Source organism: Odontomachus brunneus, unplaced genomic scaffold, assembly GCF_010583005.1.
Source record: "Odontomachus brunneus isolate Ranch 3 - 2012 unplaced genomic scaffold, Obru_v1 Obru_scaffold_033, whole genome shotgun sequence".
In the NCBI taxonomy this organism is placed as follows: domain Eukaryota; kingdom Metazoa; phylum Arthropoda; class Insecta; order Hymenoptera; family Formicidae; genus Odontomachus; species Odontomachus brunneus.
In genome coordinates this window covers 2,093,609-2,120,427 of record NW_022639483.1, presented here as the reverse complement: position 1 = coordinate 2,120,427, position 26,819 = coordinate 2,093,609, and the positions used below count along the sequence as shown (strand labels likewise).

General features: G+C 32.6%; 5 protein-coding genes across 5 annotated transcripts in view; all 5 read right to left on the bottom strand.

Annotated features, from left to right (window-relative positions):
* The window catches only part of LOC116843564 (odorant receptor 13a-like), a 2,047-nt gene extending 737 nt beyond the window's left edge, over positions 1–1,310 (bottom strand). The window contains exons 1-3 of the mRNA XM_032814032.1: positions 1,022–1,310; positions 466–696; positions 283–390 (exon numbers count right to left, since the gene is read on the bottom strand). Of these exons, the coding sequence (XP_032669923.1) occupies positions 283–390; positions 466–696; positions 1,022–1,300 (618 nt within the window). The 5' untranslated portion in view covers positions 1,301–1,310. The remainder of the gene's footprint in view (positions 1–282; positions 391–465; positions 697–1,021) is intronic.
* Positions 1,311–5,491: 4,181 nt separating this feature from the next.
* On the bottom strand, positions 5,492–8,013 carry LOC116843545 (odorant receptor 22c-like). The gene is made up of 6 exons (XM_032814010.1): positions 7,743–8,013; positions 7,151–7,505; positions 6,602–6,820; positions 6,410–6,520; positions 5,843–5,998; positions 5,492–5,705 (listed from the first exon to the last, which is right to left on the bottom strand). The coding sequence occupies exons 1-6, from the start codon at positions 7,997–7,999 to the stop codon at positions 5,655–5,657; spliced, it is 1,149 nt and encodes a 382-aa protein (XP_032669901.1). The 5' UTR covers positions 8,000–8,013; the 3' UTR covers positions 5,492–5,654.
* Positions 8,014–11,517: 3,504 nt separating this feature from the next.
* On the bottom strand, positions 11,518–13,879 carry LOC116843569 (odorant receptor 22c-like). Its single transcript, XM_032814036.1, has 6 exons — positions 13,623–13,879; positions 13,051–13,405; positions 12,483–12,713; positions 12,286–12,396; positions 11,734–11,889; positions 11,518–11,568 (listed from the first exon to the last, which is right to left on the bottom strand). The coding sequence occupies exons 1-6, from the start codon at positions 13,877–13,879 to the stop codon at positions 11,518–11,520; spliced, it is 1,161 nt and encodes a 386-aa protein (XP_032669927.1).
* Positions 13,880–17,245: 3,366 nt separating this feature from the next.
* Positions 17,246–21,067, bottom strand: LOC116843523 (odorant receptor Or1-like). Its single transcript, XM_032813986.1, has 6 exons — positions 20,789–21,067; positions 20,210–20,558; positions 19,646–19,867; positions 19,456–19,566; positions 17,422–17,577; positions 17,246–17,296 (listed from the first exon to the last, which is right to left on the bottom strand). The coding sequence occupies exons 1-6, from the start codon at positions 21,043–21,045 to the stop codon at positions 17,246–17,248; spliced, it is 1,146 nt and encodes a 381-aa protein (XP_032669877.1). The 5' UTR covers positions 21,046–21,067.
* Positions 21,068–24,185: 3,118 nt separating this feature from the next.
* Positions 24,186–26,819, bottom strand: part of LOC116843522 (odorant receptor 13a-like) — a 4,294-nt gene continuing 1,660 nt past the window's right edge. The window contains exons 2-7 of the mRNA XM_032813985.1: positions 26,367–26,401; positions 25,774–26,128; positions 25,151–25,381; positions 24,965–25,069; positions 24,414–24,569; positions 24,186–24,236 (exon numbers count right to left, since the gene is read on the bottom strand). Coding sequence (XP_032669876.1) covers positions 24,186–24,236; positions 24,414–24,569; positions 24,965–25,069; positions 25,151–25,381; positions 25,774–26,128; positions 26,367–26,401 — 933 coding nt within the window. The remainder of the gene's footprint in view (positions 24,237–24,413; positions 24,570–24,964; positions 25,070–25,150; positions 25,382–25,773; positions 26,129–26,366; positions 26,402–26,819) is intronic.

The window sequence follows — 26,819 nt, the reverse complement described above, 5'->3', positions numbered from 1 at the left end:
TATATATATATATATATATATATATATATATATATATATAATAATTCTTAAAGAGGATATATTAATAATCGTGTATTTTAAAAGGTGTAACTTCTATAATTGTTTTTGCAAGGAAATTGTTCCGGATGACTGAAATACTTATAATTAATAATAATTAAAAATAATTAATTATAATTAAAAATTATAAATTATAATTATTAAAAATTATAATTATAATTAAAAATAATTAAATTAAGTTACTTGAAAAAATTATTTATTAATGGTTTTCAAATAGTCACTAACCTTATGGCTTAGGTGTTCTCCGACAAAACAATATACGAGAATTTCCAATGTTATGCCGATGTAAGCAAAGAATATTTTAAACAAGATGATGATATTTGTTGTGCGAGACTATTTCATTCAAATAATCAGAAAAACTGAATCAATTACGATATCGGTCACTGTGTACTCGTATACGATACTCACTGTCATAAGAACGAGTCCTAGGAAGCAAATTATTATGGTATCACAAAAAACTAGCATCAAAGCTATGTAAGAGAAGAGTCTATCAATATTATTGGAAAATGAGATGACTTTATTATGATTCTGGATCAACATTCTTGTTGTATAAGCCAGAGATCCATTATTTTGTGTTTCCTCAGAACTAGCTTTCAACTCTTGACAGATGATTTCGATTTGTCCGGACGCATGAAAGACCTAAAATATACCTAAATATCTGCAAACATTTCAAGTATTATGTTTAAGAGAGGAATTGCATTTGGGAAGATTTCGCGATTAAAGGGAAGAAGAATGCAGAACCCAATGTTCCTCACATGTGTGATGATAAAAATTATTGAATTATACCAATCTTTCCACCTATTATTAATAAATATTTATCTATGTCAAATCTTAGGTAACGTCAGAGTTTGTGCCAAAGTGAGTTTTAAAAACTAAATTAAATCACAGGTAATGAACGTATTAAATATCTCGTCAATATTTTTGGCTTGTGAGTCTAATGTTCATAACATTTTGCGAAACGTACCAGACTAAGTATGAGAACCCTGACAAGATTGTCTATGTATACCATTAACATCGAATGCAAGTACAAGACGAAGACGATCAACTCGTAGACCGGCGATTGCTCGGCATCAAAAGGAAGCAGTAACTTCGTGGGAAATGGTCGTGAAGTAACATTGTATCCCCGCAAAATTTGTACAATAGCTACTAAGTTATCACCTCCGAAGTAGAGTGAACCAGAGATCGTATTGAAACACAACAAAAAGTGCGTACAAAATCTCGAGATGCTTGCTTTTGACTTCATTACGTGCAAATGTTGGTCGACTTTCACGCACTCTCGCCAATCAGTATCCACAGCGGCCAATATTTCGCGAACTATACTGCAAAGTGTTTCTTTAATCGGATAGAGATACTTGTAGCAGTGACGTTATCATTTCAACAAACATTAAACGCGGCGTTGATTACTATTTAGATAATGTAATTAGTAATCCACGTTCCTCTTTAATGAGAATTAACAGACAAATGATACACGATGAGAGACTCCGCGACAATTATGTTCCACGAATACACAAACAAGTTGCAGAAGAAGAAAATCTGCGCGTTGCCTATCACAGTATCTTACCGATGTTGCTTCCAAATTATGATTGCCTTGAAGCCCGCTAAGCTATAATATACAGTCCCCGGCAAACTGTCTGCGAGACCATGTAACTCACCGCGCTTGCAAATCATGAATATGTACAGATACTGAAAGTACTGTACGAGAAGTGTGGTCAACAGATAAGTGAGCTGGAGGACAACGGCGAAAGATACGTCCGGCCACATACCGAATACGCGGAGTCCAAATTTCAGCACTGGACAGATCGTGCTTGTGACTACCATCTATCAACAATATCGAGGATACTGTAGAAAGCGAAAATCGAAGCATATACGACACTCTCATCTACGAGGAACTGAGAGTGCGCCGAACAATTTTCCAAGTTCAGCCCTACGTGCTGTGTCCCTACTCCCATGAACAACGATCAAACGTTGTACATCGTATGTGTCGCGTACTATAGCGGTAAGAGTTGATATAAAAGTCGAAGCATGCACTGCACACGCGTGTATGGTAAACAGAAAGAGCATCGTTCAATCCTCCAAGTATATCCCCATATGCTTTGTCCCCACTCTGGTGAGCAGCAATCAATCATGATTATACATAGCGTAGTATAATAGTTACAATTCTTTTCCACATAGCCATCCTATAATTTCGTCGATTAGTTCAGTAATACGTTTGAAACACGCATTGAGAAGTATTGAGAAGTATTGAGAAGTATTGAGAAGCATTGAGAATTGAAGGTACGTCTCCTGAAGCGAATATCAGTCTTTTCTCTTATTCAAGAAGATTATCCCATGACAAAGCTATACCATATATAAAGTACAAGTGATTCTCGCATTTCTTGCGTGTACTGAAGACTATTTAAAGTACGACTGCATTGGTTATTCTAACAGAACGGAACTGAATTACATGCGTGACTATGATTCTTAAAGAAATAATCGTGGGAAGCACATTGTGTTCTCCTTGATCTGAAGAAATTACCATAATAGCAAGTCATTTTTATAAATGCTACGTAGAATTCTATTATCCGAGGTGCACACGTTGCAGAAGTTTTAAAAGCAAAAAATTTTAATCGAACAGGTTCGTGGTAGAAACTTTGTTACAAGTACATGAAAATACAGGTGCCTTAGAAATTCTGTATATTAAGTTCCATTGATGTTATACCATTCAGTAAATGGTACACATTAGAAAATTTCGGCCAGCCGTCACAAAACGTCAAACTGTCAACATGTTACTTCTGTTTTGAACACATTCCCGCTTACTGAATGAATCAACATTCACGAAAAACAATGAGCTAGAAACAGGCGCGGCTTGTTGAAATTTTCTAGTAACTGTCAATTTGGTAAATGGTTTAACATCAATGGAACTAAGTAAGAATTCCCTGAAAATTTCATAGTAAATTTGGAAGATAAATTGCCTGAACTTATGTGCCTTTCCTGGGTAAGAACGTTTAGTTTGTACATTACTATACCAAATCAAATAAAGACACATGTATTTGAGCACATATTAAATATAATTTGAGAAAATGTTGTAATCTTGAATGCCACCTTAGATCTATGAGCTACTTTCCCTGCTAAATGCAAGTGATATCTTTATTTTTAGACATTCTAACGATTTGACATAAAATTCATTGAAAAACTAGGACTTCTGCGCATCAGATGGAAGTAATATTTCTTTTCTCTGAAATAAGTTAATTAATTGATAAAATCAAATCACCATGATGGAAAATACCTATTGCCCTCAGATTAAGCGATAGCGGAAATTGGTCTACGATGAGAACCATAAAATCTCAGAGTTTAGTGTCGGCACATTCAGCAGTTGTTATGCCCGTATAACACCATGAAACTATCTCGAAATCCTCGAGAAAGTTCAACATCATGCGTCTCCGCTCAAAGACCCCTCAATCGATCAATCGCAATTATATATTGCGTAATCGAGCAGTAATCCGACGCAGCACTTATTATCCGCCTAACAGTTCCGTATTTGTATTAAAACAATGTATCTAATCGTGCCTCAGAATGAAGTTTATATCACGCGACGACATCACGCGATGATGAACGATTATAATCGCTCTGTCCACTTCGATAAATCGGATCCATCGATGATAAAAACGATGATGCTTGCTTTTTCGCTGAAACAGGAAGAGAAAGAACGACCTTCGTGTTCTTTCCATATTATAAAAACAAACAGAATTTCGCTTGAATGATTGCAGTTATGAGATCTTTGAAAAAAATTAATGAAGAAACACCATGCCTCTTTTACACTCGTAATGGTGATTAATTCTTTTTATACTATTATACAATAGAATACAATAGAAAAAAGCGAGTGATACCTTCCCATTTTCCATGTATCCTGAAGATTTAATATATGCGAACGCGGTTGAGTGATAGCAATTACGTACTAGACATACAAGCCGATTAGGCTTGCATGGCAATCGTCATTGTTGAATGAGAAATGATTGAAGGAAGGAGATATTACGCCTCCTACATGAATGTGCTGAGAAGGCGTAAGGTAATAACGAGTAACTTTTCTTAATGTTTTAGGAGTTGATATTCTGCCGATCACATCTCCAGGAGAGGTATCAAAATTCAAAGAATCAGAATAGACTAGAGATGAATACGAGACTACTTGCAAGCACAAGTAGTAAGAAACTTAAACTCTCTCTCTCTCTCTTTCTCTCTATGTGGAAACGCTTAAACTTCGAATAAAAGTTTAACGGAAAATTTCTTGGTGCTGGACTATATATCTACGTTATTATTTTTGAAGTAAAAATATCGTAATATGTAATATATAACAATGCATAAAGCCACAGCATAAGGTATTTATTGCATTTTATTAATTATAAGTTTAAATTCTGTAACCATCTAATACCTGACACTATGAATCGGTTTCAGGATTCAATATACAATTATTATCTAATTTCATTGATCACAACTTCTAAATTGTCAGCCTATATTAATACGTCTATATTTGCATTTATTCGTCTATAAATCCATGAAATATTTATAATACTGACGACAATAATATATTATATATAATACACGGATCCTTGCATGATTACTATAGTATGGTATAGTATAGTAGATGTATGTATATATGTTGGGTGAATTCTGTGTGTGTGTGCCCCTTCTTTTGAACGCAAGATAAAAATAAAGAAAAATTTGCATAGGCGAAAGTCCAATCTAATATCAATATATATATTAAAATACAAGTATGCTAAAATGTGTGTACTGTAATCATTTTTGAACAGATATTGTCCCAAACATATTGCTATAATTACAAATTAATTATTAAATTAGAGAGTATGAAAAAGTTATTTATACTAAATAACCACTAACCTTAATGCCTAGGTATTCTCCAACAAAACAAAATGTAAAAGTTTCGACTGTTATGCCGACGTAACCAAGTAAGGCTTTGAACAGACCAACACCAGCTTCATTATGAAATTGTTTCATTAAATGATCAAAAAACTTAATTAATTATTGATGTAGATCACTGGACACTCATGTGGACGCCGCGATATTCTCAGTTAACGTACAAGAATTGTATTAATTATTCTGACAGAACCGAGCTGAATTACATACTCGGCACAAATCTTAAAAGAATTATTCGAGGAGATTGTATCTTCCCTTGAACTGAAATAATAGCGAATAATGGTGAGTCATTTTGAGAAACTCTAAGTAATCCCGCATTACCCGAAATATACATGTGACAGGAATCTCAAAAGTAAAAAAATTGTAATCAATCGAATTCCTCGTAGATCCCTAGTTACAGCTGTAGACAAACAAGATACCTTAAAGCTATAACATATGCAAATCTTTCTGATTAGGATTTAACGATAAATTCTTTGGACATGATATAGGGCTATCTACATCATCTTTTGTAGGTGAAAATGTTTTAATGTGCGACACATAACAATAAAATAACAAAGAGAGATATATATTCTATCGTATTAAATAGGCCGGGATTTTGTAAACCTGCAAAATCTCCGATTACAATTTGAACAGATCTATTAATCAAGAATTAATTTATAATTATTGTATAATTTCATTTGATAATATTTTTAAATTGTCGCATGCAAAACAGATATATACGATGCCGAAGCTTTCATGATCTAAAATAAAATAAAGCATACTATTACACGCAATAGTGTCTATATATATAAAATAATATTTTGTAACATTCGCTGACATTAATGAGGAAGAATGTAAACTATCGGAAATATACATTAGAAAAAGTCAATAAGCTTACACTTGTGAAGGCTTCTAATGATAAATTTATTACTCCTCCGGCAGTCATAGTCAATTGTTTCTGAGATCTCAATATTATCAGTAATATATTTCTACTGTAGCTAGGTGACATATTATACCATAAACAGTCGTACCCCGCATCAGCAAGTGACCTACTCTGGAAGCAAAGCAACAAACAAGAATTGAAGTAAAAAGTTACCTTTGTCTAGAAAAAAAATTAGTAATCCTATTTTTTACTAAAGAAAATTCATAAACCATAAATCCATAAAATCCATAATTTAATATTTATAATACGATAGAAAGTAACTATATATCACGGATATACTGTAACGCGTGTTAGACACGAAATATAAAATATAAGAATTACATCAGATTAAAAGTAAAGTCAAAATATAATTTAAAATATATGAATAGCTTGTAACCATTTTGGATCGGAAATTGTCTCAAACAATTCAAAAGGCTGTAGTTAATAATTACATATCAAATTAAGTTATGTGACACAATTGTCGATTTTATAGTTAGTAGTTTCTAAATTCACTAACTAACTTCACGAACTAATTTCACTAACCTTAATACCAAGATGTTCTCCCATAAAACAATATACAAATATTTCCGCCGCCAGGGTGATGTAACCTATTGAGCCTTGCGCCAGTCCGACGTCATCGTCACCATAAAGAGACTGTTATATTAAACAATTAGAAAAACTGAATATATTATGATTTGGATCACCGTTTACTCAAAAAGATTCTGCGATACTTACTACGACTGCCATCAAGCACATAACTGTTGTATTAGGAAAAACTTGCATAAAAATTATGACGGAATATAGCTTTTCGACATTATTGGCAAATTCGATGACTTTATTATGCTTTTCGATCAGCATTTTTATTGTAAATTTAGATTCGTTGTAGGATATTTTCACAGACAAAGTTCTCAACTCATAATATATGATATCGAATTGTCCGCTTACATGACATATCTAAAATATACTTCAGTATTTGCAAAGATTTCATGTATTATGTTTAAAAAAGAAAATATGTTTTGTAGTAAACTTTAATTTAAAGTAAATAGAAGCAAAAATCTGTGCGTAATATTTCTTCATATGGGTATGTGTGCGATAATTAATTATTCAATTATAAAAATATTTAGACAAGAAATCTGTAAATTTTCATACTTTCTAATCAAGATTCACGATTTATTAGATTTTGTAAAAGCATTTATCACGAACTACATTAAATTGCAAGACAAGTATTAGTTTTTCTTTATCGAAAATTGTAAGTCACACATAATAGGATTTCGAAAGACATACCAGAGCAGAGATAAATGCGGTTATAATATCAACCGTATATACCGTTAACATCGCGTGTATAAATAAAAAAACGACCAGCAACTCGTATAATGGCGATTGCTGGGCCCCAGAAGGAAGTGACACCTTCAATGGAAATGGTCGTGAAGTATAATTGTCATCGTCCATCGAATGCATGATAGCTGCCACATTTTCACCCCCAAAGTAGATTATCGAGGCACCCAAGTCGACACCCAACAAAGCGATTGTACAAAACTGCGAGTTGGTAGCTTTCGCCCTCATCAACTGCAAATGCTGATCGATCTTAACGCCCTCGCGCCAATCAGTGTCGATAGCAGACAATAGTTCGCGAATTATGCTGCAAAATGTCACTTTAATCGGATAGGGATACTTCATGTGTTTGTGGCATCACCGATGGTGGCTCTACGCGAAATTATAGACCGCCGCGTCAACTATTATCTAAACGTTGTAATTATTAAGGCACTTTTTGCTTTAGCTTTAATGCTTTAGTATATTGAGGGACTCAACGTTTCTTTTCACACACGCGAAAACAAATCGAAGAACTTCAATGTTGCATAATCTAACAGTATCTTACCGACGATTCATCCAAAGTATCGTCAGCTTAAGGATAGTCAACAGGTAATATAATACCATTGTTAAGTAGCCTACAAGATCCTCGAATTCACTGACTTTCCAGTTCGTAATTATGTACAGTTGCTGAAAATAATAGACGGCCAGCATAATTGACATATAAATCAACCGGTGAAAAGTATTGTATGGCGTGTCCGGCCACACGCCGAGGATTTGAAGACCGATCTTCAACGGAGGAGTGATCGTGCTCGTGTATAACATCTTTCAACCACCCACGAGGGAGTACACGAGGAAACAAAAATCGGAGTATGCACAGCACTCGCGTGTATGGTAAACTGAAAGAGCATCGTCCGATCCTTCAAGTGCACCCCCATATGCTTTGTCCCCACTCTGGTGGATAGCGATCAATCATCATTATACGTAGGGTAGTATAATAGTTGTAATTATTTTCCACATAGTCCTCCAATAATTCGATGCGTTGGATAATACGCTGTAAATGCACTTCAAAAAAAAAATTGAAGATACGTTTCCTCAAATGAATATCAGTCTTTTCTCTTTTTCAAGAAGATTGCTCCATGACAAAGCCATGTATAAGGTATAAGTGGTTCTTGTATTTCTTGCATGTATCGAAGATTTAAAACATTAAAAGTACGACGGCTGCATTAGTTATTCTAATAGAACGGAACTGAATTACATGCGTGACTATGATTCTTAAAGAAATAATCGAGGAGAGTGCATTGTGTCTACCATTGATCGGGAGAAATGGCGCATAATAGCCGTAATAGAGTCATTTTTATAAATGCTACGTAGAATTGTATTATCTGAGGTGCACATGTGGCAGAAGTCTCAAAAGCAAAAAATTGTAATCGATTAGTTTCTCGGTAGAAAGTTTTTTACAAGTACAGACGAACAAAGGTGCCTTCGAACCTCTGCACACTCAGTTCCATTTGTGTTATACCATTCAGCAAATCAATAGTCTCTAGAAAGTTTTGACCAGCCGTAGCCATGTAACAGAAGAAGAAAACTAAGAATGTTAAGGAAAGTAAATTAATATATAAAATTCGTAATAAGAGAAGTTAATATAGAATATTATAATAAATTTATACATACATACAGAATGTGTCTAACATTTTAATTTTTGCATGCGATTATCTTTCAAAGTATTCGTTACTATACATAAGCGGATAATGATTAAAACATATATGTACGGAACTTCAAGCTTTCAAAATATCAATTCTGTTTTGAACACATTCTCGTTTATTGAATGAATCAACATTCATGAAAGACGATGAGCTAAAAACGGGCACAGCTAGTCGAAATTTTCTAGTAACTATTGATTTAGTAAATGGTATAGCACACACATCAGTGGAACTGAGTATACATGCACACAATTCTCTAAAAATTTTATAGTAAATTTGTAGGATAAGTTAACAAACTGAAGTAACGTACCTTTCCTGAGTAAGAATATTTTAGTATATATATTAGTAAAACGAAACAAAAGGATATAAATTTGAGCTCATATTAAATATAATTTTATCATATTAAATATAATTTGAGTCTAGAAAACATTAATCTTGAATGCCACTTTAGATCTATGAGCTCTTAGGTATATATTAGGTATACAGGGTGTCCCGCCACTACCGCATTATCTTTTAAGGGAAATTCTGAAATCTTTACAGATATTTAAATATATTTTAAGTACTTTATAAAAGTGGACAAATTGATATCATATATCAAGAGATTCCTGAGATAATTTGAATGAAAAAATCTTAATGTGAAAAAATAGCGAGGCTATAATACTTTTTAAATTATAAAGGATTAAAGTTAATTATACTGGCTAAAATATGCGCGTACGATAACACACAATGGTACAGGTGCATGTCGTCCCTTTTCCAAATATTGATACGGAAGTTCCATACATACAACAACGTATATAATAATAATCTGTCTTTTCTATCATTTAAATAAACATATCACAAATAATAACAATTTCGACATCCGTGCTAGCTCCTTATGTGCCATTAATATTTCACTATTAGTTAACTCTATCAAGGAGCGTTCTATTATTTCGGAATAACAATTTCGTCAAAAGTTATGAATAAAATATCATACAATACATTTATGAGAATGAGTAAGTTGTCACACATTTAACCTTTCTTTCAGGGATTTACAACTAATTTCATATCTTATGCAAATTCTCACTTATGTGCATGCACCTGTACCATTGTGTGTTGTACCGTACCTGAGCGCGCGTACTTTAGCCAATATAATTGGTCAACTTTAATTGTTTATAATTTGAAAAGTATTACAGCCTCGACATTTTTATATTAGGATTTTTTTCTTTAAATTACCTCAGGAATCCGTCCTTAAGAGATAATACGGTAGTGGCAGGACTAAGGTATCCCAATAAATCTGCATCAAAGCCATGAAAGAAACAAGCTCATAGAAATGGAAAATGCGATGACTCTCTTATACTTCCCGATAAGCATTCCTATTGTCTCCTCAAAAAATCCATAATAAGGCATTTCTTCAGAGATTGTTTGGAACTCTTGGTATATGATATCAATTTGTCCACTTTCGTAAAGCACCTAAAATATACTTAAATATCTGTAAAGATTCCAAGTATTATGTTCAAAGAAGAAAATGCGTTTTAAGAAATTTTTCTTTTTTATGTCTCTATTAAAAGCAAACGGAAGAAGAAAAAAGCTAAATGTAATATATCCTTTCATGCGTATGTGTGTGTGATAATTTAATTATAAAAATTATTCAATTATTTAATTATTTAATTATAAAAATTATCTGATCGGTGACCTTTTAATTGCGCATCGGATGTCTTTCCTTCTGTCTCTCTCTTTTTCTTCATTTTTTTGAGGATTCTGTTTCACGACAAGTTTCTATTATCCGTAGAATAGAACTCTCGCGTTTTCTAGATGTACTGAAGACCATTTAACGTATGTGAACTGTATTAATTATTCTAACAGAATCGAGCTGAGCTACACGCATGGCACAAATCTTAATAATCGAGAGGAATACATTGTGTCTTCCTTTAGATTGAAATAATCTCAAATAATGGCGAGTCATTTGGATAAATGCAAATTTATTGGGATACTTTAGTTATCTGCAGTATAATACTCTTCATTATAACGGTGAATGTCGCAATACCTGTTTCAAATGCATGGTGATAGATATTGTAATTCATTCCGTTTTACCAATTGTTTAACGAAAGCTGGCGTCGGCCTAGTGAGAACTGTTTTTGCTTATGGCGCAATAATCATGGAAATTTTTATCTTTTGTTATGCCGGAGAATATCTTGGTTTTAAAGTTAGTAAATATTCAGAAATCATTTGTGATTAATTTCTTCATTAATTTTGCATTCTCCGGAATGCATGTATGGCAGAAATCTCAAAAGTGAAAAAATTTTAATAGATTGGACTTCTCGTAAAGCCTTAGGTAATCCAAGATATCATAGAAACTCTACATACGCAAATTTTTCCGATTAACGTTTAACGGCAAATTTTTTGGACATGATGTTACTCACATCACCTTTTGTAGGTGAAAATATTTTAATATAGGATATATAACAACAAAATAACAAAAAGAGCTATATATTGCTACGTATGAAATAAGCCGGGATTCTGTAACCTGCAAAATCCCCGATTGCATCTGGGTGGATATTAGAGTAGAAATTTAATTTATAATTACAGTATAACTTCATTTGATAATGTTTTTAAATTGTTACCACATACATTAATCTTATTATATTATAATTTTAAATAAGATCAATACATCGCATGCAAAATAGATGTATATGATGCCGAAGCTTTCATGATCTAAAATGAAATAAAGCATACTATTATTCATAAAAGTGTCTATATATATGTGTGTGTGTGTGTGTGTGTGTGTGTGTGTGTGTGTAAAATAATATTTTGTGACATACGTTGACAATAATGAATAAACTATCGGAAATATACATTAGAAAAAGTCAATAAGCTTACACTCGTGAAGAGATCTAATGATAAATTCATTAATCCTCCGACCGTGATAGTCAATTGTTTCTGAGATCTCATTATTATGAATATTATATTTTTACTGTGGCGAGGCGACATATTGTACCATAAAGAGTTGTACCCTGCATCAGCGAGTGCCCTACTCTGGGAGCAAAGTAATAAACAAAAATTTATGTAAAAAGATATCTTTCTCTGATACAAAAATCTGTGTTCCCAATTTTTACTAAAGAAAGTCCATAATCTGAATAATAGAAAATAATAAAATATTTATAATAGATATAAAATAACTATATATATATATATATCGCGGGTATATTGTGATGCCTCTTCGACACGAAATATAAAATATAATAAATCGTTTATTGACAATATCAGGTTAAAACTAACGTCAGAATAAAATTTAAAATATATGCACACAACTTGTAATTGTTTTGAATCAGAAATTGTCCCAAACGATTCGAAGACTATAGTTAATAATTACATATCAAATTAAGTTGTGTGAAACAATTGTTGATTGTATAATTAGTGATGTTCACTAACCTTAAGACCAAGGTATTCTCCAATAAAACAATATATAAAAATTTCCCCCGTTATGCCGGCATAAGCTAATAAGCTTTGCAACAGGCCGACCTCATTTTCACTATTAATAGACTGTTATATTAAATAAAATAAATTAGAACAATTGAATAAATTACAATTTCGATTACACCCATTCGAAAGGATTCTATGATACTTACTTTGATAGCAATGAGTGCTAACAAGCAGATAATTGATGTATTAGAAAAAACTTGCAACATAGCTATGAAAGCAAATAGCTTATCAATATTTTCAGCAAATTCGATGATTTTATTGTGCTTTGTGATCAGCATTCCTAATGTAGATTCAGCTGATTCGTTGTATGACACTTTCATAGAGATAGCTTTCAACTCTTGATGTATGATATCGATTTGTCCACTTACATGAAATACCTAAAATATACTTAAGTATCTGCAAAGATTTCAAGTATTATGTTTAAAGAAGAAAATACGTTTTGTCATATATTTCAATTTAAAGAAAATGGAAGAAAAAATCTGTACGTAATATTGTTTCATGTGTGTGTGCGTACAATTAATTATTCAATTATAAAAATTTTCAGACAGGAAATCTGTAAGTTTTTATACTTTCTAATCAAGATTCACACCTTGTCAGATTTTGTGTAAGGGCATTTCTCACAAACTACATTAAATTGCAAGACATGTATTAGTTTATCTTCGTCGATATTTTAAATTTGTGATTCGACATGTAACAGAACTTCGGAATACATACCAGAGCAGAGATAAGCGCGTTTATAATAGCAACCGTATACACCGTTAACATGGCGTGCATAAATAATAAGACGACGAGCAACTCGTAGAACGGCGATTGCTCAGCCTCAGAAGGAAGTAGCACCTTTATAGGAAATGGTCGTGAAGTATAATTGTCGCCCTTCAATAGATGTATGATAGCTATTATATTATCACCCCCGAAGTAAATTGCCGCGGCGAGCAAGTTGAAACTCAATAAAAAGATTGTACAAAACTGCGAGTTGCTAGCTTTCGTCCTCATCAAGTGCAAATGCTGATCGATGTTAACACACTCGCGCCAATCAGTGTCCATAGCAACCAGTATTTCGCGAATTACGCTGCAATATATCACTTTAATCGGATAAGGATACTTTCGTGCATTGGTGGCATCACCTCTACACGAAATTATATACCGCCGCGTCAATTTTATTTAAACGTTGCAATTATTAAAGCACTTTTTGCTTTAATGAATAGTACACATTGAGAAACTCAGTCTCCTTCCACGCACGCGAATCGAATAAACTCAATGTTACATTATCTAATACAATACCTTACCTACAATTCATCCATAGTATAATCAACTTAAGGATCGTCAGAATGTAATATAATGTCACTGATAAAGGGCGCACGAGATTCTGCAGATCGCTAAATTTGCATCTCGCAAATAGGTATAAATACTGAAAGTAATGGATAGTCAGTATAGATAACATGTAAATCAGCCGGTAAAAGGTAGTGTATGGCATGTCCGGCCATATGCCAAGGATTTGAAGGCCGATTTTCAGCGGCGGATTGATCGTGCTCATGAGTATCATTTTTCAACGATCCAAGAATTCACGAGGAAATAAAAGTAGAAGCATACACAGCACTCGCGTATATGGTAAACTGAAAGAGCATCGTCCAATCCTCCGAGTGCATCCCCGTATTCTTTGTCCCCACTCCGCTGACCAACGATCAATCATCATTATATAGCATAATTTAACAGTTTCAATCGTTTTCCATACAGATATCCTATAATCTCGCCGGTGCGTTGAATAATATCTTCTAAACGCGCATCGAAAAAAAATTAAAGGTACGTCTCCTCAAACGAATATCAGTCTTTTCTCTTTTTCAAGAAGATTGCTCAATGACAAAGCTATACCATGTATAAAGTACAAGTGATTCTCACATTTTTTGCGTGTACTGAAAACCATTAAATTACGACGGCTGCATTAGTTATTCTAACAGAACAGAACTAAATTACATGCGTGACTGTGATTCTTAAAGAAATAATCGCGAAGGACATATTGTATCTAACTTTGATGGGGAGAAATAGCGTATAATAGCGAGTCACTTTTATAAATGTTACGTAGAATTGTATTTTCCGAGATGCACACATAGAAAAAGTCTTGAAAGCAAAAAAATTTAACCGATTAGTTTCCTGGTAAAAACTTTGTTACAAGTATAGACAAACAAAGATGCATTGGCAATTCTGTACACTCAGTTCCACTGATGATATATCATTTAGCAGATCGATAGTCACTAGAAAGTTTTGATTAGACGTGCTCGTATAGTGCGCAATCAGCAGAAGAATAGTAAGAATGTTAAGAAAAGTAAGTTAATATATAAAATTAGAAATAAAAGAAGTTAATATAGAAAATTATAATAAATTTATACATACACACAAAGTGACTTCCTTTATTATATTCACTATTTGCATGTGAGGCGGATAATTTTCTGATAAAAACACATAAGTAGGAAACGTCAAGCTGTTGAAACGTCACTTCCGTTTTGGACACATTCCCTCTTGCTGAATAAATCAACAATCATGAAAAACGATGAGCTAGGAACGGGCATGGCTGGTCGAAATTTTTAGTGACTATCGATTTATAAATGGTATAGCATCAATGGAATTGAGCATACGTACGCAGAAATTCTTGTAAATTTCATTGTAAATTTGTAGAATAATTTGCTTGAAGTTACGTGTCTTTCCTGACAAGTACATACCCAAAAGATACACTCCGATTTCTTTCGAATTTGGCACAAATGCAGAAGTACAACAAATATTTAGGTCATATTTTTTCATTTTGGCCCAAAGGCCATGGGCATTTTTGGTTTTCTGATTATGCATATGAAGTCAAACTTATTTGTATAAATAATAAAATGTTTAAACAAAATATGTAAAAAGTTAAAAAAATTATTTACACAACTAATTTCTCGGTTTTGCCGAGATTCGAGCCATTCTTTACTAATTTAACACAAATTTGAAATATTTCGGTTGGAATCTTGGCTAAAGAAGTTTAGAATGGTTCGTGTCTCATCTATGCTGATTTTGTTAAAATTATTTAACCATATCTTGTATTCAATTTTATTTCTTATGCATTTCTGTTACACTTGTTAATGATTGGAGTGAAAACATTAAAAACCTATAAACTGCCTATGAAACTCAAAGTGGGCCAAAATGAAAAAATATGACTTAAATATTTTTTGTACATCTACATTTGTGCCAAATTAGAAATAAATCCGAGTATAACTTTTGAGTAGATTACTTGTGCGTAAGAACATTTTAGTATATATGTTAAGGTAAAAAAACATGTATTCCATATTAAATATAATTTGAGCATGTGTAGAAAATGTTAATCTTGAATGCCATTTTAGATCTATCATCTTAAATCTATCAGCTTAGAGCTACTTTCCTTGCTAAATTCAAGTTGTATCTTTACTGTTAAACATCATAACAATTTAAAATAAAGTTTATTGAGAAAATGCGACTTCTCTCTCATTCGATGAAAGTAGTATTGTTTCTTTCTGAAATAAATTAATCAATTAATAAAATTAAATCGCCATGAGGGAAAATATTGCTCTCTGTTTAGACAAAAACGGAAATTGATCTACGACAAGAACCCTGAAATCTCAGAGGTCAGTACCGGTACATTCAGCAATTGTTATAACCGTATAATACTATGTATACCGTATAATACCGTGTAATACTATGAAAATAACTCGCGATCCTCCAGAAAGCTCAACATCACGCATCTCCCCTCAATCGATCAATCGCAATTATATACTGCGTAATCGAGCAGTAATCCGACGCAGCACTTATTATCCGCCTAACAGTTCCGTAATTGTATTAAAACAATGTATCCAATCGTGCCTCAGAATGAAGTTTATATTACGCGATGAACGATAATAGTCGTTCTGCCCGCTTCGATCTATCGACGGTGAAAACGAACTTGCTTAAACAAACTTTTTCGCCAAAACAAGAAAAAAACTACCTTTATGTTCTTTACATATCATGAAAATTAACAAACGCAAACTCGCTTGAACGATCGTACTTATGGGATCTTTGAAAAAAATAAATAAAGGAGAAAACATCGTACCTCTTTTACACTCGTAACGTAAGTACGATTAATTCTCTTTATTGTTTCAGGATTTCACGTTGTACCAAGCTCATATCTGGGAAGATTATCAGAAACTAAAACAATCTGAATCAACTATATACTATATGTGCAGGACGCAAGGCACGCAAGACCACATACGTAGGTAGATTAAGTCTAACTAAACACAAATCTCTCTACCATTTTTCGAACAATCACATAACATTTTGAGTTATTCATTATTTCGGCTTTGATGTGCGATTGTTGCTTTTTAGAGAAAATAAATTATAATCTTTGTACATTCATTACAAATGTTTGTTGAATATTATTACTGTTTTCGAATTCTCGACAATTTATAACCCTTAATAGGTCAATTAGTTAATTCCGTAGTTAAAAAATAATATAGTGGAAGCGCGCGCGCGTAAGATGTCCTGTATACTTGGTCTTTTTAGTGATTTCACGACTTTTTTATAATATTGTCTTAAATTTTTGCAAAGTTTTGTTGTATTTCTTCTCAATACTATTTATTAAAGTTTTTGAGATAATTATATTTTTTGTAATAACTTTTTTACGAACATTATTAAAGTAAATTTTTTAGAGATTACAATGCACAAAAAATATAACAATGTAGCAACAGCATGAGATATTTATTGCTATATAAGTCTTGTACTCTCAAATCCACGTTTGCAATTTGAATCAATATTAAGATTCAACATAACTTATTATATATTGTCATTGATTACAATTTCGAAATTGTCAAACTAATTACACTATTTTGTGTTATTACCTTACTATTTTACGTAGTATTAATACTAATTTTACGTATCAATACATCGTCTTCAAAACAGACATATACAATGCCGATACTTTCATGATCTAAAGCAAGATAAAATGAATTATTATTCGTAAAATGCGCGCATATTACGTAGCAAACGTTGGCATAAATTAGAGAAAGTATAAAAAATCTAACAGTTGTATATCAAGAAAAACCACAAACTTACACTCGTAAAGGTTTCCAACAATAAATCTACCATGCTTCCGGTTGTAACATTCAATTGCTTCTGAAGTCTCATGATTATGAATAATATATTCTTACTATGACTGGACGACATATTGTAAAACGAAGAATCGTATCCTGCTTCGGCAAGTAATTTACACTGAAAACAATGTAACAAATAAATATTTAAACAAAATGACATCTTTCTTTAATAGAAAAATTAGGGACAGTCTATAGCCTATGTAGTATCACAAAATATTTAAAATAAAGATATAAGAATATGTACATCACGGATTCTTCCATGATTATTATAGCATCCCCTGAATAAAACATATAGATAATATAAAACTTCTATAGGTAAACTCAAAAGATAAATAAATGTATTTTAAAATGCACATTTTCTATAATTGTTTTTGCAAGGAAATTGTTCCGAATGACTAAACTACTTATGGTTAATCATAACTATCAAATAAGATTATTTAAAAAATTATTTAAACTTAATGGTTTTTAAAAAATCACTAACCTTAAGGCCTAGGTATTCTCCAACAAAACAAAATGTAAAAATTTCAACCGTTATGCCGGCGTAACCAAGTAAGGCTTTGAACAGACCAACACATGCTTCATTATGAGACTGTTTCATTAAATGATCAGAAAAACTTAATTAATTGTTAATATAGATCCCTGGATGCTCATATAGACGGCACGATACTCACAGTTAACGTAAAAGAATTGTATTAATTATTCTAACAGAACCGAGCTGAACTACACACTTGGCACGAATCTTAAAAAAATTATTCGAGGGGATTGTGCCTTCCCTTGAACTGAAATAATAGCGAATAATAGTGAGTTATTCTGCGAAACGCTACGGAGTAACCCCGTATTACCCGGAATATACATGTGACAGGAATATCAAAACTAAAAATACTGTAATTAATCGAATTCCTCGTAGATCGCTAATTGCAGCTGTAGACAAACAAAACCGTGGAACCTCTTTGTACCAAATTCTTTGTACATGGTGTAAGGCTATCCACATCATCTTTTGTAGGTGAAAATGTTTTAATGTGCGACATAACAATAAAATAACAAAGAAAGTTATATATTATATCGTATTTAATAAGCCGGGATTTTGTAACCTGCAAAATCCCCGATTACAACTTAAATAGATATTAAACGAGAATTAATTTATAATTATAGTATAATTTCATTTGATAACGTTTTCAAATTATTACCATATAAATTAGTCTTATGATATTATAATTTTAAGTGAGATCAATACATCGCGTGCAAAACAGATATATACGATACCGAAGCTTTCATGATCTAAAATAAGATAAAGCATGCTATTATTGGGAAAAGTGTCTATTTATATATAAAATGAAATTTTGTAACATTTGTAACATTAATGAGATAGAGTATAAACTATGGAAAATATACATTAGAAAAAGATAATAAGCTTACACTTGTGAAGACTTCTAATGATAAATTCATTAATCCTCCGGCCGTGATGGTCAATTGTTTCTGAGATCTCATTATTAAGAGTAATATATTCTTACTGTATCTAGGTGACATATTGTACCATAAAGAGTCGTATCCCGCATCAGCAAGTGATCTACTCTAGAGGCAAAGCAATAAATAAAAATTGAAGTAAAAAGATAACTTCTTCTCATAAAAAAATTATTAATCCAATTTTTTTATTGGAGAAAATTCATAAACACAATTGAATATTTATAATACGATAGAAAGTAACCATATATCACGAATATATTATAGTGCCTGTTGGACACGAAATATAAAATCTAAGAAATCATTAACTGAGAATGTCAGGTTAAAAGGAAGTCGAACTATAATTTAAAATATATGAATAGCTTATAACGGTTTTGATCCGGAAATTGTCCCAAATGATTCAAAGACTGTAGTATACTGTAATATGTTGTAGTTAATAATTACACATCAAATTAAGTTACGTGACACAACTGTTGATTTTATAATTAGTAATTTTTAAATTCCCTAACTAACTTTACTAATTAATCTCACTAACCTTAATACCAAGATATTCTCCAATAAAACAATACATAAATATTTCCGCCGTTAGAGTGGCGTAACCTGTTCCGCCTTGCGCCAGGCCGACGTCATCGTCACCATAAATAGACTGTTATATTAAACAATCAAAAAAATTGAATATATTGATTTCGATTAGCGCTTACTCGAAAGGACTTTGCAATACTTACTATGACTGCCATCAAACACATAACTGATGCATTAGGAAAAACTTGCAAAAAGGTTATGAAGGAATATAGCTTATCGATATTATTGGCAAATTCGATGACTTTATTGTGCTTTATGATCAGCATTTTTATTGCAAACTCAGTAGATCTGTTGTAGGATACTTTCACAGACGTAGTTTTCAACTCATGTTGTATGATATCGATTTGTCCGCTTATATGACATATCTAAAATATGCTTAAGTATTCGCGAACATTTCAAATATTATGCTTAAGAAAGAAAATACGTGTTGTTATATACTTTAATTTAAAGAAAATAGAAGCAAAAATCTGTGCGTAATATTCCTTCATATATGTGTATATATGTATCATAATCAATTATTCAATTATAAGAATATTCAGACAGGAAATCTGTAAATTTTCATACTTTCTAATCAAGATTCACTCCTTGTCAAATTTTATAAAAGCATTTATTGTAATCTACATTAAATTGCAAAAAAATTATTAGTTTTCCTTCGTCGATATTTGAAAATTGTAAGTCGACACGTAATAGAATTTCGGAAGACATACCAGAGCAGAGATTAATCCGTTTATAATATCCACCGTAAACACCGTTAACATCCCATGCATAAATAAGAAGACGACGAGCAACTCATATAACGGCGACTGCTGAGCCTCAAAAGGAAATAGCACTTTCAGAGGAAATGGTCGTGAAGTATAGTTATCAACCGGTTGCATGATAGCTGCCGCATTTTCACCTCCCAAATAGATTATGGAGGCGCTCAAGTCGAAACCCAACAAAGCAATTGTACAAAACTGCGAGTTGCTAGCTTTCGCCCTCATCAACTGCAAATGCTGATCGATCTTAACGCCCTCGCGCCAATCAGTATCGATAGCAGACAGTAGTTCGTGAATTATGCTGCAAAATGTCACTTTATTCGGATAGGGATACTTCATACGTTTGTGGCATCACCGATGGCTGTACACGAAATTATACATCGCCGCGTCAACTATTATCTAAACGTTGTAATTATTAAGACATTTTTTTGTTTAATAGACAGAATACATTAAGGAACTCAACGTCAGTCTCCTTTCACGTACGCGAAAACAAAACAAGGAAACTCAATGTTGTCTAATACAGCATCTTACCGACGATTCATCCAAAGTGTCGTCACCTTAAGGATGGTCATCAAGTAATATATTAGCATTGTTAACGGGCCTACGAGATTCTGCAGTTCGCTGAATTTCCAGTTCGTAAATAGGTACGATTGCTGAAAATAATAGACGGCCAACATAGCTGACATATAAATCAACCGGTGAAAAGTATTGTATGGCGTGTCCGGCCACACGCCGAGGATTTGAAGACCGAACTTCAACGGTGGACTGATCGTGCTCGTCAGTAACATCTTTCAACCACCCACGAGGAAATACACGAGGATACAAAAATCGGTACACGTACAGCACTCGCGTTTATGGTAAACTGAAAGAGCATCGTCCAATCCTCCAAGTGCACCCCCATGTGCTTTCTCCCCACTCTGGTGAGCAGCGATCAATCATCATTATACGTATGGTAATATAACAGTTGAAGTTATTTTCCATCTTATAGACATCCTATAATTCTACCGATGAGTTGAATAATCGTTCTGAACGCGCATAAAACAATTAATGATACGTCTCCTCAAGCGAATATCAGTCTTTTCTCTTTTCTCTTTTCTATTTTCCAAGAAGATTGTTCCACGACGAAGTTATATCATGTATAAACTATAAGTGATTCTCGCATCTTTTACGTGTACTGAAAACCATTTAAAATACGACGACTACAGTAGTTATTCTAACAGAAATGAGTCATATGCGTGACTATAATTCTTGAAGAAATAATCGAGGAGAATATATTGTGTCTACCATTGATCGGGAGAAATAGCACATAATAGCGAGTCATTTTTATAAATGCTACGTAGAATTGTATTATTCAAGGTGCACATGTGGTAGAAGTCTCAAAAGCGAAAAAATTTAATCGATTAGTTTCTCGGTAGAAACTTTTTTACAAGTACAGGCAAACAAAGGCGCCTTCGCACGCTCCAAGCACTTCTGCACGCTCAGTTCCATTGGTATACATTCAGCAAATTAGTAATTTCTAGAAAGATTTGACCAGCCGTGAACATGTAACGCGCAATCAGTAGAAGAAAACTAAAAATGTTAAAGAAGGTAAGTTAATATATGAAATTCGTAATAAGAGAAGTTAATATAGATAATTATAATAAATTTATACACACATATAGAATGCGTCTAACTTTTTAATTTTTACACGCGATTATGTTTCAAGGTATTCGCTTTTATATGTAAGCGGACAAATTTCTGATAGAAACACATAAGTACAGAACGTTAAGCTCTCAAAATGTCAAATCCGTTTTGAACACGTTCCCGCTTGCTGAATGAATCAACATTCAAGGAAAACGATGAGCTAAAAATGAACACGGCTGTTCGAAATTTCCTAGTGATCATCAATTTAATAAATGGTATAGCATCAGTGGAATTGAGTATACGTGCGCAGAATTGCTTAATTTCACTGCAAATTTGTAAAATAAGTTATTTGAAGTTACGTGCCTTTCTTAACATGTAAACCTACTCAAAAGTGTAACTTTTAAATAGGTTTACTTGTGAGTTAGAACATATATTAGGGTAACAAAGCAAAAAGAGACACGTATTCCAGCTCGTATTATATATAATTTAAGCATATTATATATAATTAGAGTCTAGAAAATGTTAATCTTGAATGTCACCTTAAATCTATGAGTAACTTTGTCTACTAAATGCAGGTGATATCTTAATTTGTAGTTATTGTAACGATTTAAAATAAAATTTATTGAGAAACTAGGAGCTCCGTGCATCCATTGGAAGTAGTTATTTTTCTCTGAAATAAGATAATTAATTGTTAAAATTAAATTGCCATGATGGAAAATATGTATTGCTCTCAGAGCAATAGATTAAGCAAAAACGGAAATTGGTTTATGATGAAAACGGCGAAATCTCAGAGATTAGTACGGACACATTCAGCAATTTTTCGTCCATATAATATCTCGAAATCGTCCGTTTAATATCTCGATTTCGTCCGAAACTATCTCGTAAAACTACATGTGTAGGTAGATTAAATCTAACTAAACAGCAAATCCCTCTACCATTTTTTGAACTACCACATAACATTTTTAATTACCATTTAAAAAAATTCATCACATGTCATGCGGTAGATGAGACGTGGCGACTTCTGCTACTGTGTGTTACTTTGGTATATATTAGGTATATATTACTTATATATTTATACATGTATATACATATATATTTTTCTAAAAATATGTATATTGTAAACATCTTCAATTAGATATTGTCTCGAAGAATACTATAATTAATTATCATGTTACATTTTAATGGAGAAATCAATCATTAAATGATTTCTGAATATTTACTAACCTTAAGAATAAGATATTCTCCGACAAAACAAAAGACAAAACTTTCCATAATTATTGCGTCATTATTAGCAAAAACGTTTCTCACTAGGCCAATAAGAAAATACGTAATGAGACATTTCTTCAGAGATAGTTTGGAACCCTTGGCATATGATATCATTTTGTCCGTTGAAGTATCTAAAATATACTTAAATATCCGCAAAAATTTCAAGTATTATGTTCAACAGAAAAAATGCGTTTTAAAAAATACATCTCGAGTACAGTAAAATGGAAGAAGAAAGAAGCAGAACGCAATTTATTTTTCTATGTGTGTGTATACGTGTGTGATAATTGATTATTTAATTATAAATATCATCTAATTAGTGACTTTCTAATTGCGTATCGAATGTCTTTACCCTTCTTTCTATCTTTCTTTCTTATTTTTTTGGAGAATTTCACTTCACGATAAGGCTATCATCAGTAGAATGAAATTCTCGCGTTTCCTAGATATATTATTACCATTTAATGTGTGAAAACTGCATTAATTATTCTGACAGAATCGAGCTAAAGTACACGCTTGGCACACAATCTTAAAAGAAATAATCGAAAGAACTACATTGTGTTTTCTTTTGAATTGAAATAATCTGAAATATTGACGAGTCATTTTGATAAATGCTATGGAGGAATCTTGCATTCTCCGGAATGTATATGTGACAGAAATCTCAAAAGTAAAAAATTTTAATTGTTTGGGCTTCTCGTGAAGTCTTAGATACAATAGGCAAACAAAGTTACCATGAAAAATCTGCGTAAGTAAATTTTTCCGATTAAGGTTTAACGGTAATCCTGTGGACATGATGTAGGGCTACTCACATCACTTTTTGTAGATAAAAATATTTTAATATACAATATATAACAACAGAATATCAAAGAGGACTACGTATTATATTGTATTAAATAAGTCGGGATTCTGTAAATTGCAAAATTCCGATTGCACCTAAATAGATATTGGTAGTAATTTAATTCATATTTACATTATAATTTTATTTGATAATGTTTTTAACTTGTTACCATAATTTAATTTTATCATATTATAATTTTAAATGAGATCAATACATTGCATGCAAAACAGATATAAACGATACCGAAGCTTTCATCATCTAAAATAAGATGAAACACGTTATTATTCGCAGAAGCCTTTACATATATATATATATATATATATATATATATATATATAATAATAATAATAATATTTTGTAACATGTGCTGTCATTAATATAGAAAAGTATAAAATGTAGATTAAGAATAATGCATGAGGAAGTATACAAACTTACACTCGTGAAGACTTCTAATGATAAATTCATTAATCCTCCGGCCGTGATGGTCAATTGTTTCTGAGATCTCATTATTATGAACAATACATTTTTACTGTAGCTAGGTGACATATTGTACCATAAAGAGTTATACCCCGCATCAGCGAGTGACCTACTCTGGGGGCAAAGCAACAAACAAAAGTTAATGTAAAATATATCTTTCACTGGTAAAAAGATTAGTAATCCTATTTTTTTACTAGAGAGAATCCATCATTTAATATTTGTAATACAATAGAAAGTAAACATATATCACTATATATTATATATCAGGTATATACTAATGCTTGTTGAACACGAAATATAAAATATACGAAATGGTTCATTTAGAATACCAGGTTAAATGTAAAGTCAGAATATAATTTAAAATATGAATAGTTCATAACATCCGTTTTAAGCCAGAAATTGTCTTAAACGATTCGAAGATTATTGTTAATAACTATATATCAAATTAAGTTATGTGACACAATTGTTGATTTTATAGTTAGCAATTACTCTTAAAAATGTTCACTAACCTTAATACCAAGATATTCTCCAATGAAGCAAAATATAAATATCTCCGCCGTTATACCGGCGTAAGGTAATCCGCTTTTCGCTAGACTGACGTCACTATTAACAGACTGTTATATTAAACCATTAGAAAAACTGAATATATTGCAATTTCGATTACCGTTCATTCGAAAGGACTCTGTGATACTTACAGCGATAGTGGTGACTGCCAGTATGCAAATAAGTGAAGTATTAGGAAAAATTTGCAAAAAAGTTATAAAGGAATATAGCTTATCGACATTTTCGGCAAATTCGATGACTTTATTGTGCTTTTCGATCAGCATTCCTATTGTAAACTCAGCAGATCCGTCATAGCTCACTTTCATAGATATAGTTTTCAACTCTTGATATATGATATCGATTTGTCCGCTTACATGAAATACCTAAAATATACTTAAGTATCTGCAAAGATTTCAAGTATTATGTTTAAAGAAGAAAATGCGTTTTGCAGTATATTTCAATTTATTGAAAAAATTTGTACGTAATATTTTTTTTATGTGTGTGTGTGTGTGTGTGAGCGATAATCAATTATTCAATTATAACAATTTTCAGACAGGAAGTCTGTAAATTTTCAAACTTTCTAATAAAAAATCATGCCTTGTCGGATTTTATGTAAAGACATTTTTCGCAATTATCGTACAATTATCACGTATTTACACGTTTTCGCAATTTCGCAATTTAAACTACCTTAAATTGCAAGATAGACTGTATTACGTTTCTACGTTGATATTCTAAAGTTACGAATCGACATGTAATAGAATCTCACAAGACATACCAGAGAAAAGATTAGCCCGTTTATAATAGCAACCGTATACACCGTTAATACTCCATGCAGAAATAATAAGACGACCAGCAACTCGTAGAACGGTGATTGCTCAGCCTCAAAAGGAAATAGCACCTTCATAGGAAACGGTCGTGAAGTATAATTGTCACCGTTCACTTGATGTATGATAGCTATCGCATTATCACCCCCGAAGTAGATTACTGCGGACGGCAAGACGAAACTCAAGAAAGCCATTACGCAAAACTGTGAGTTGCTAGCTTTCGTCCTCATTAAGTGCAAATGCTGATCGATGTTAACGCACTCGCGCCAATCAGTGTCCATAGAATCCAGTAGTTCGCGAATCCTTCTGTAATATGTCACTTTAATTGGATAGAGATACTTCGTGCGTTGGTTGATTCACCGATGGTGGCTCTACGCGAAATTATACACCGTCGCGTCAACTATTATTTAAACGTTGTAATTATTAAGGTACTTTTTGCTTTAATGGATTGTACACATTGAGGTACTCAGCGTCAGTTCTCCTTCCTTCAGGCGAAAACAAATCGAAGAAACTCAATGTCACGTTGTCTAACACAGTATCTTACCGACGATTCACCCAAAGTGTCGTCAGTTTAAGGGGGGAAATCCAATTAGAACTTTCAAAAAATCGAATTTTTTTTTTTTGCATAAAATGTTTATTTAACATTGTAAGAATATGTTCCCAACGTTTTAAATCGAAATTCGCAGCCGTTCGGAAGTTATGGCCTCCGAGCGCAACAAATCTCTTGAGCAGCGTCGAGGCTCTAATAGCACGCAGCAGGTATACTCACCCGGAGCGGGGATTTTACCTTTCAGGGCTGCGATCCAAAACGTATAGAGATGTAATTATAGTTTTACTGTAGGTTTTGGAACGCACCCCTGGTAGATGGCTTTTATTTCTATTGTTACGTTTAGTCGAAACCGTTGGGTCCGTTGGCGCTGGCATCGAGCAGAACCGGTTTTCAGTTTAGCTCCGAAGTTCGGCCTGTACAAAACGACAGTGCAAATTCGAAATGTCC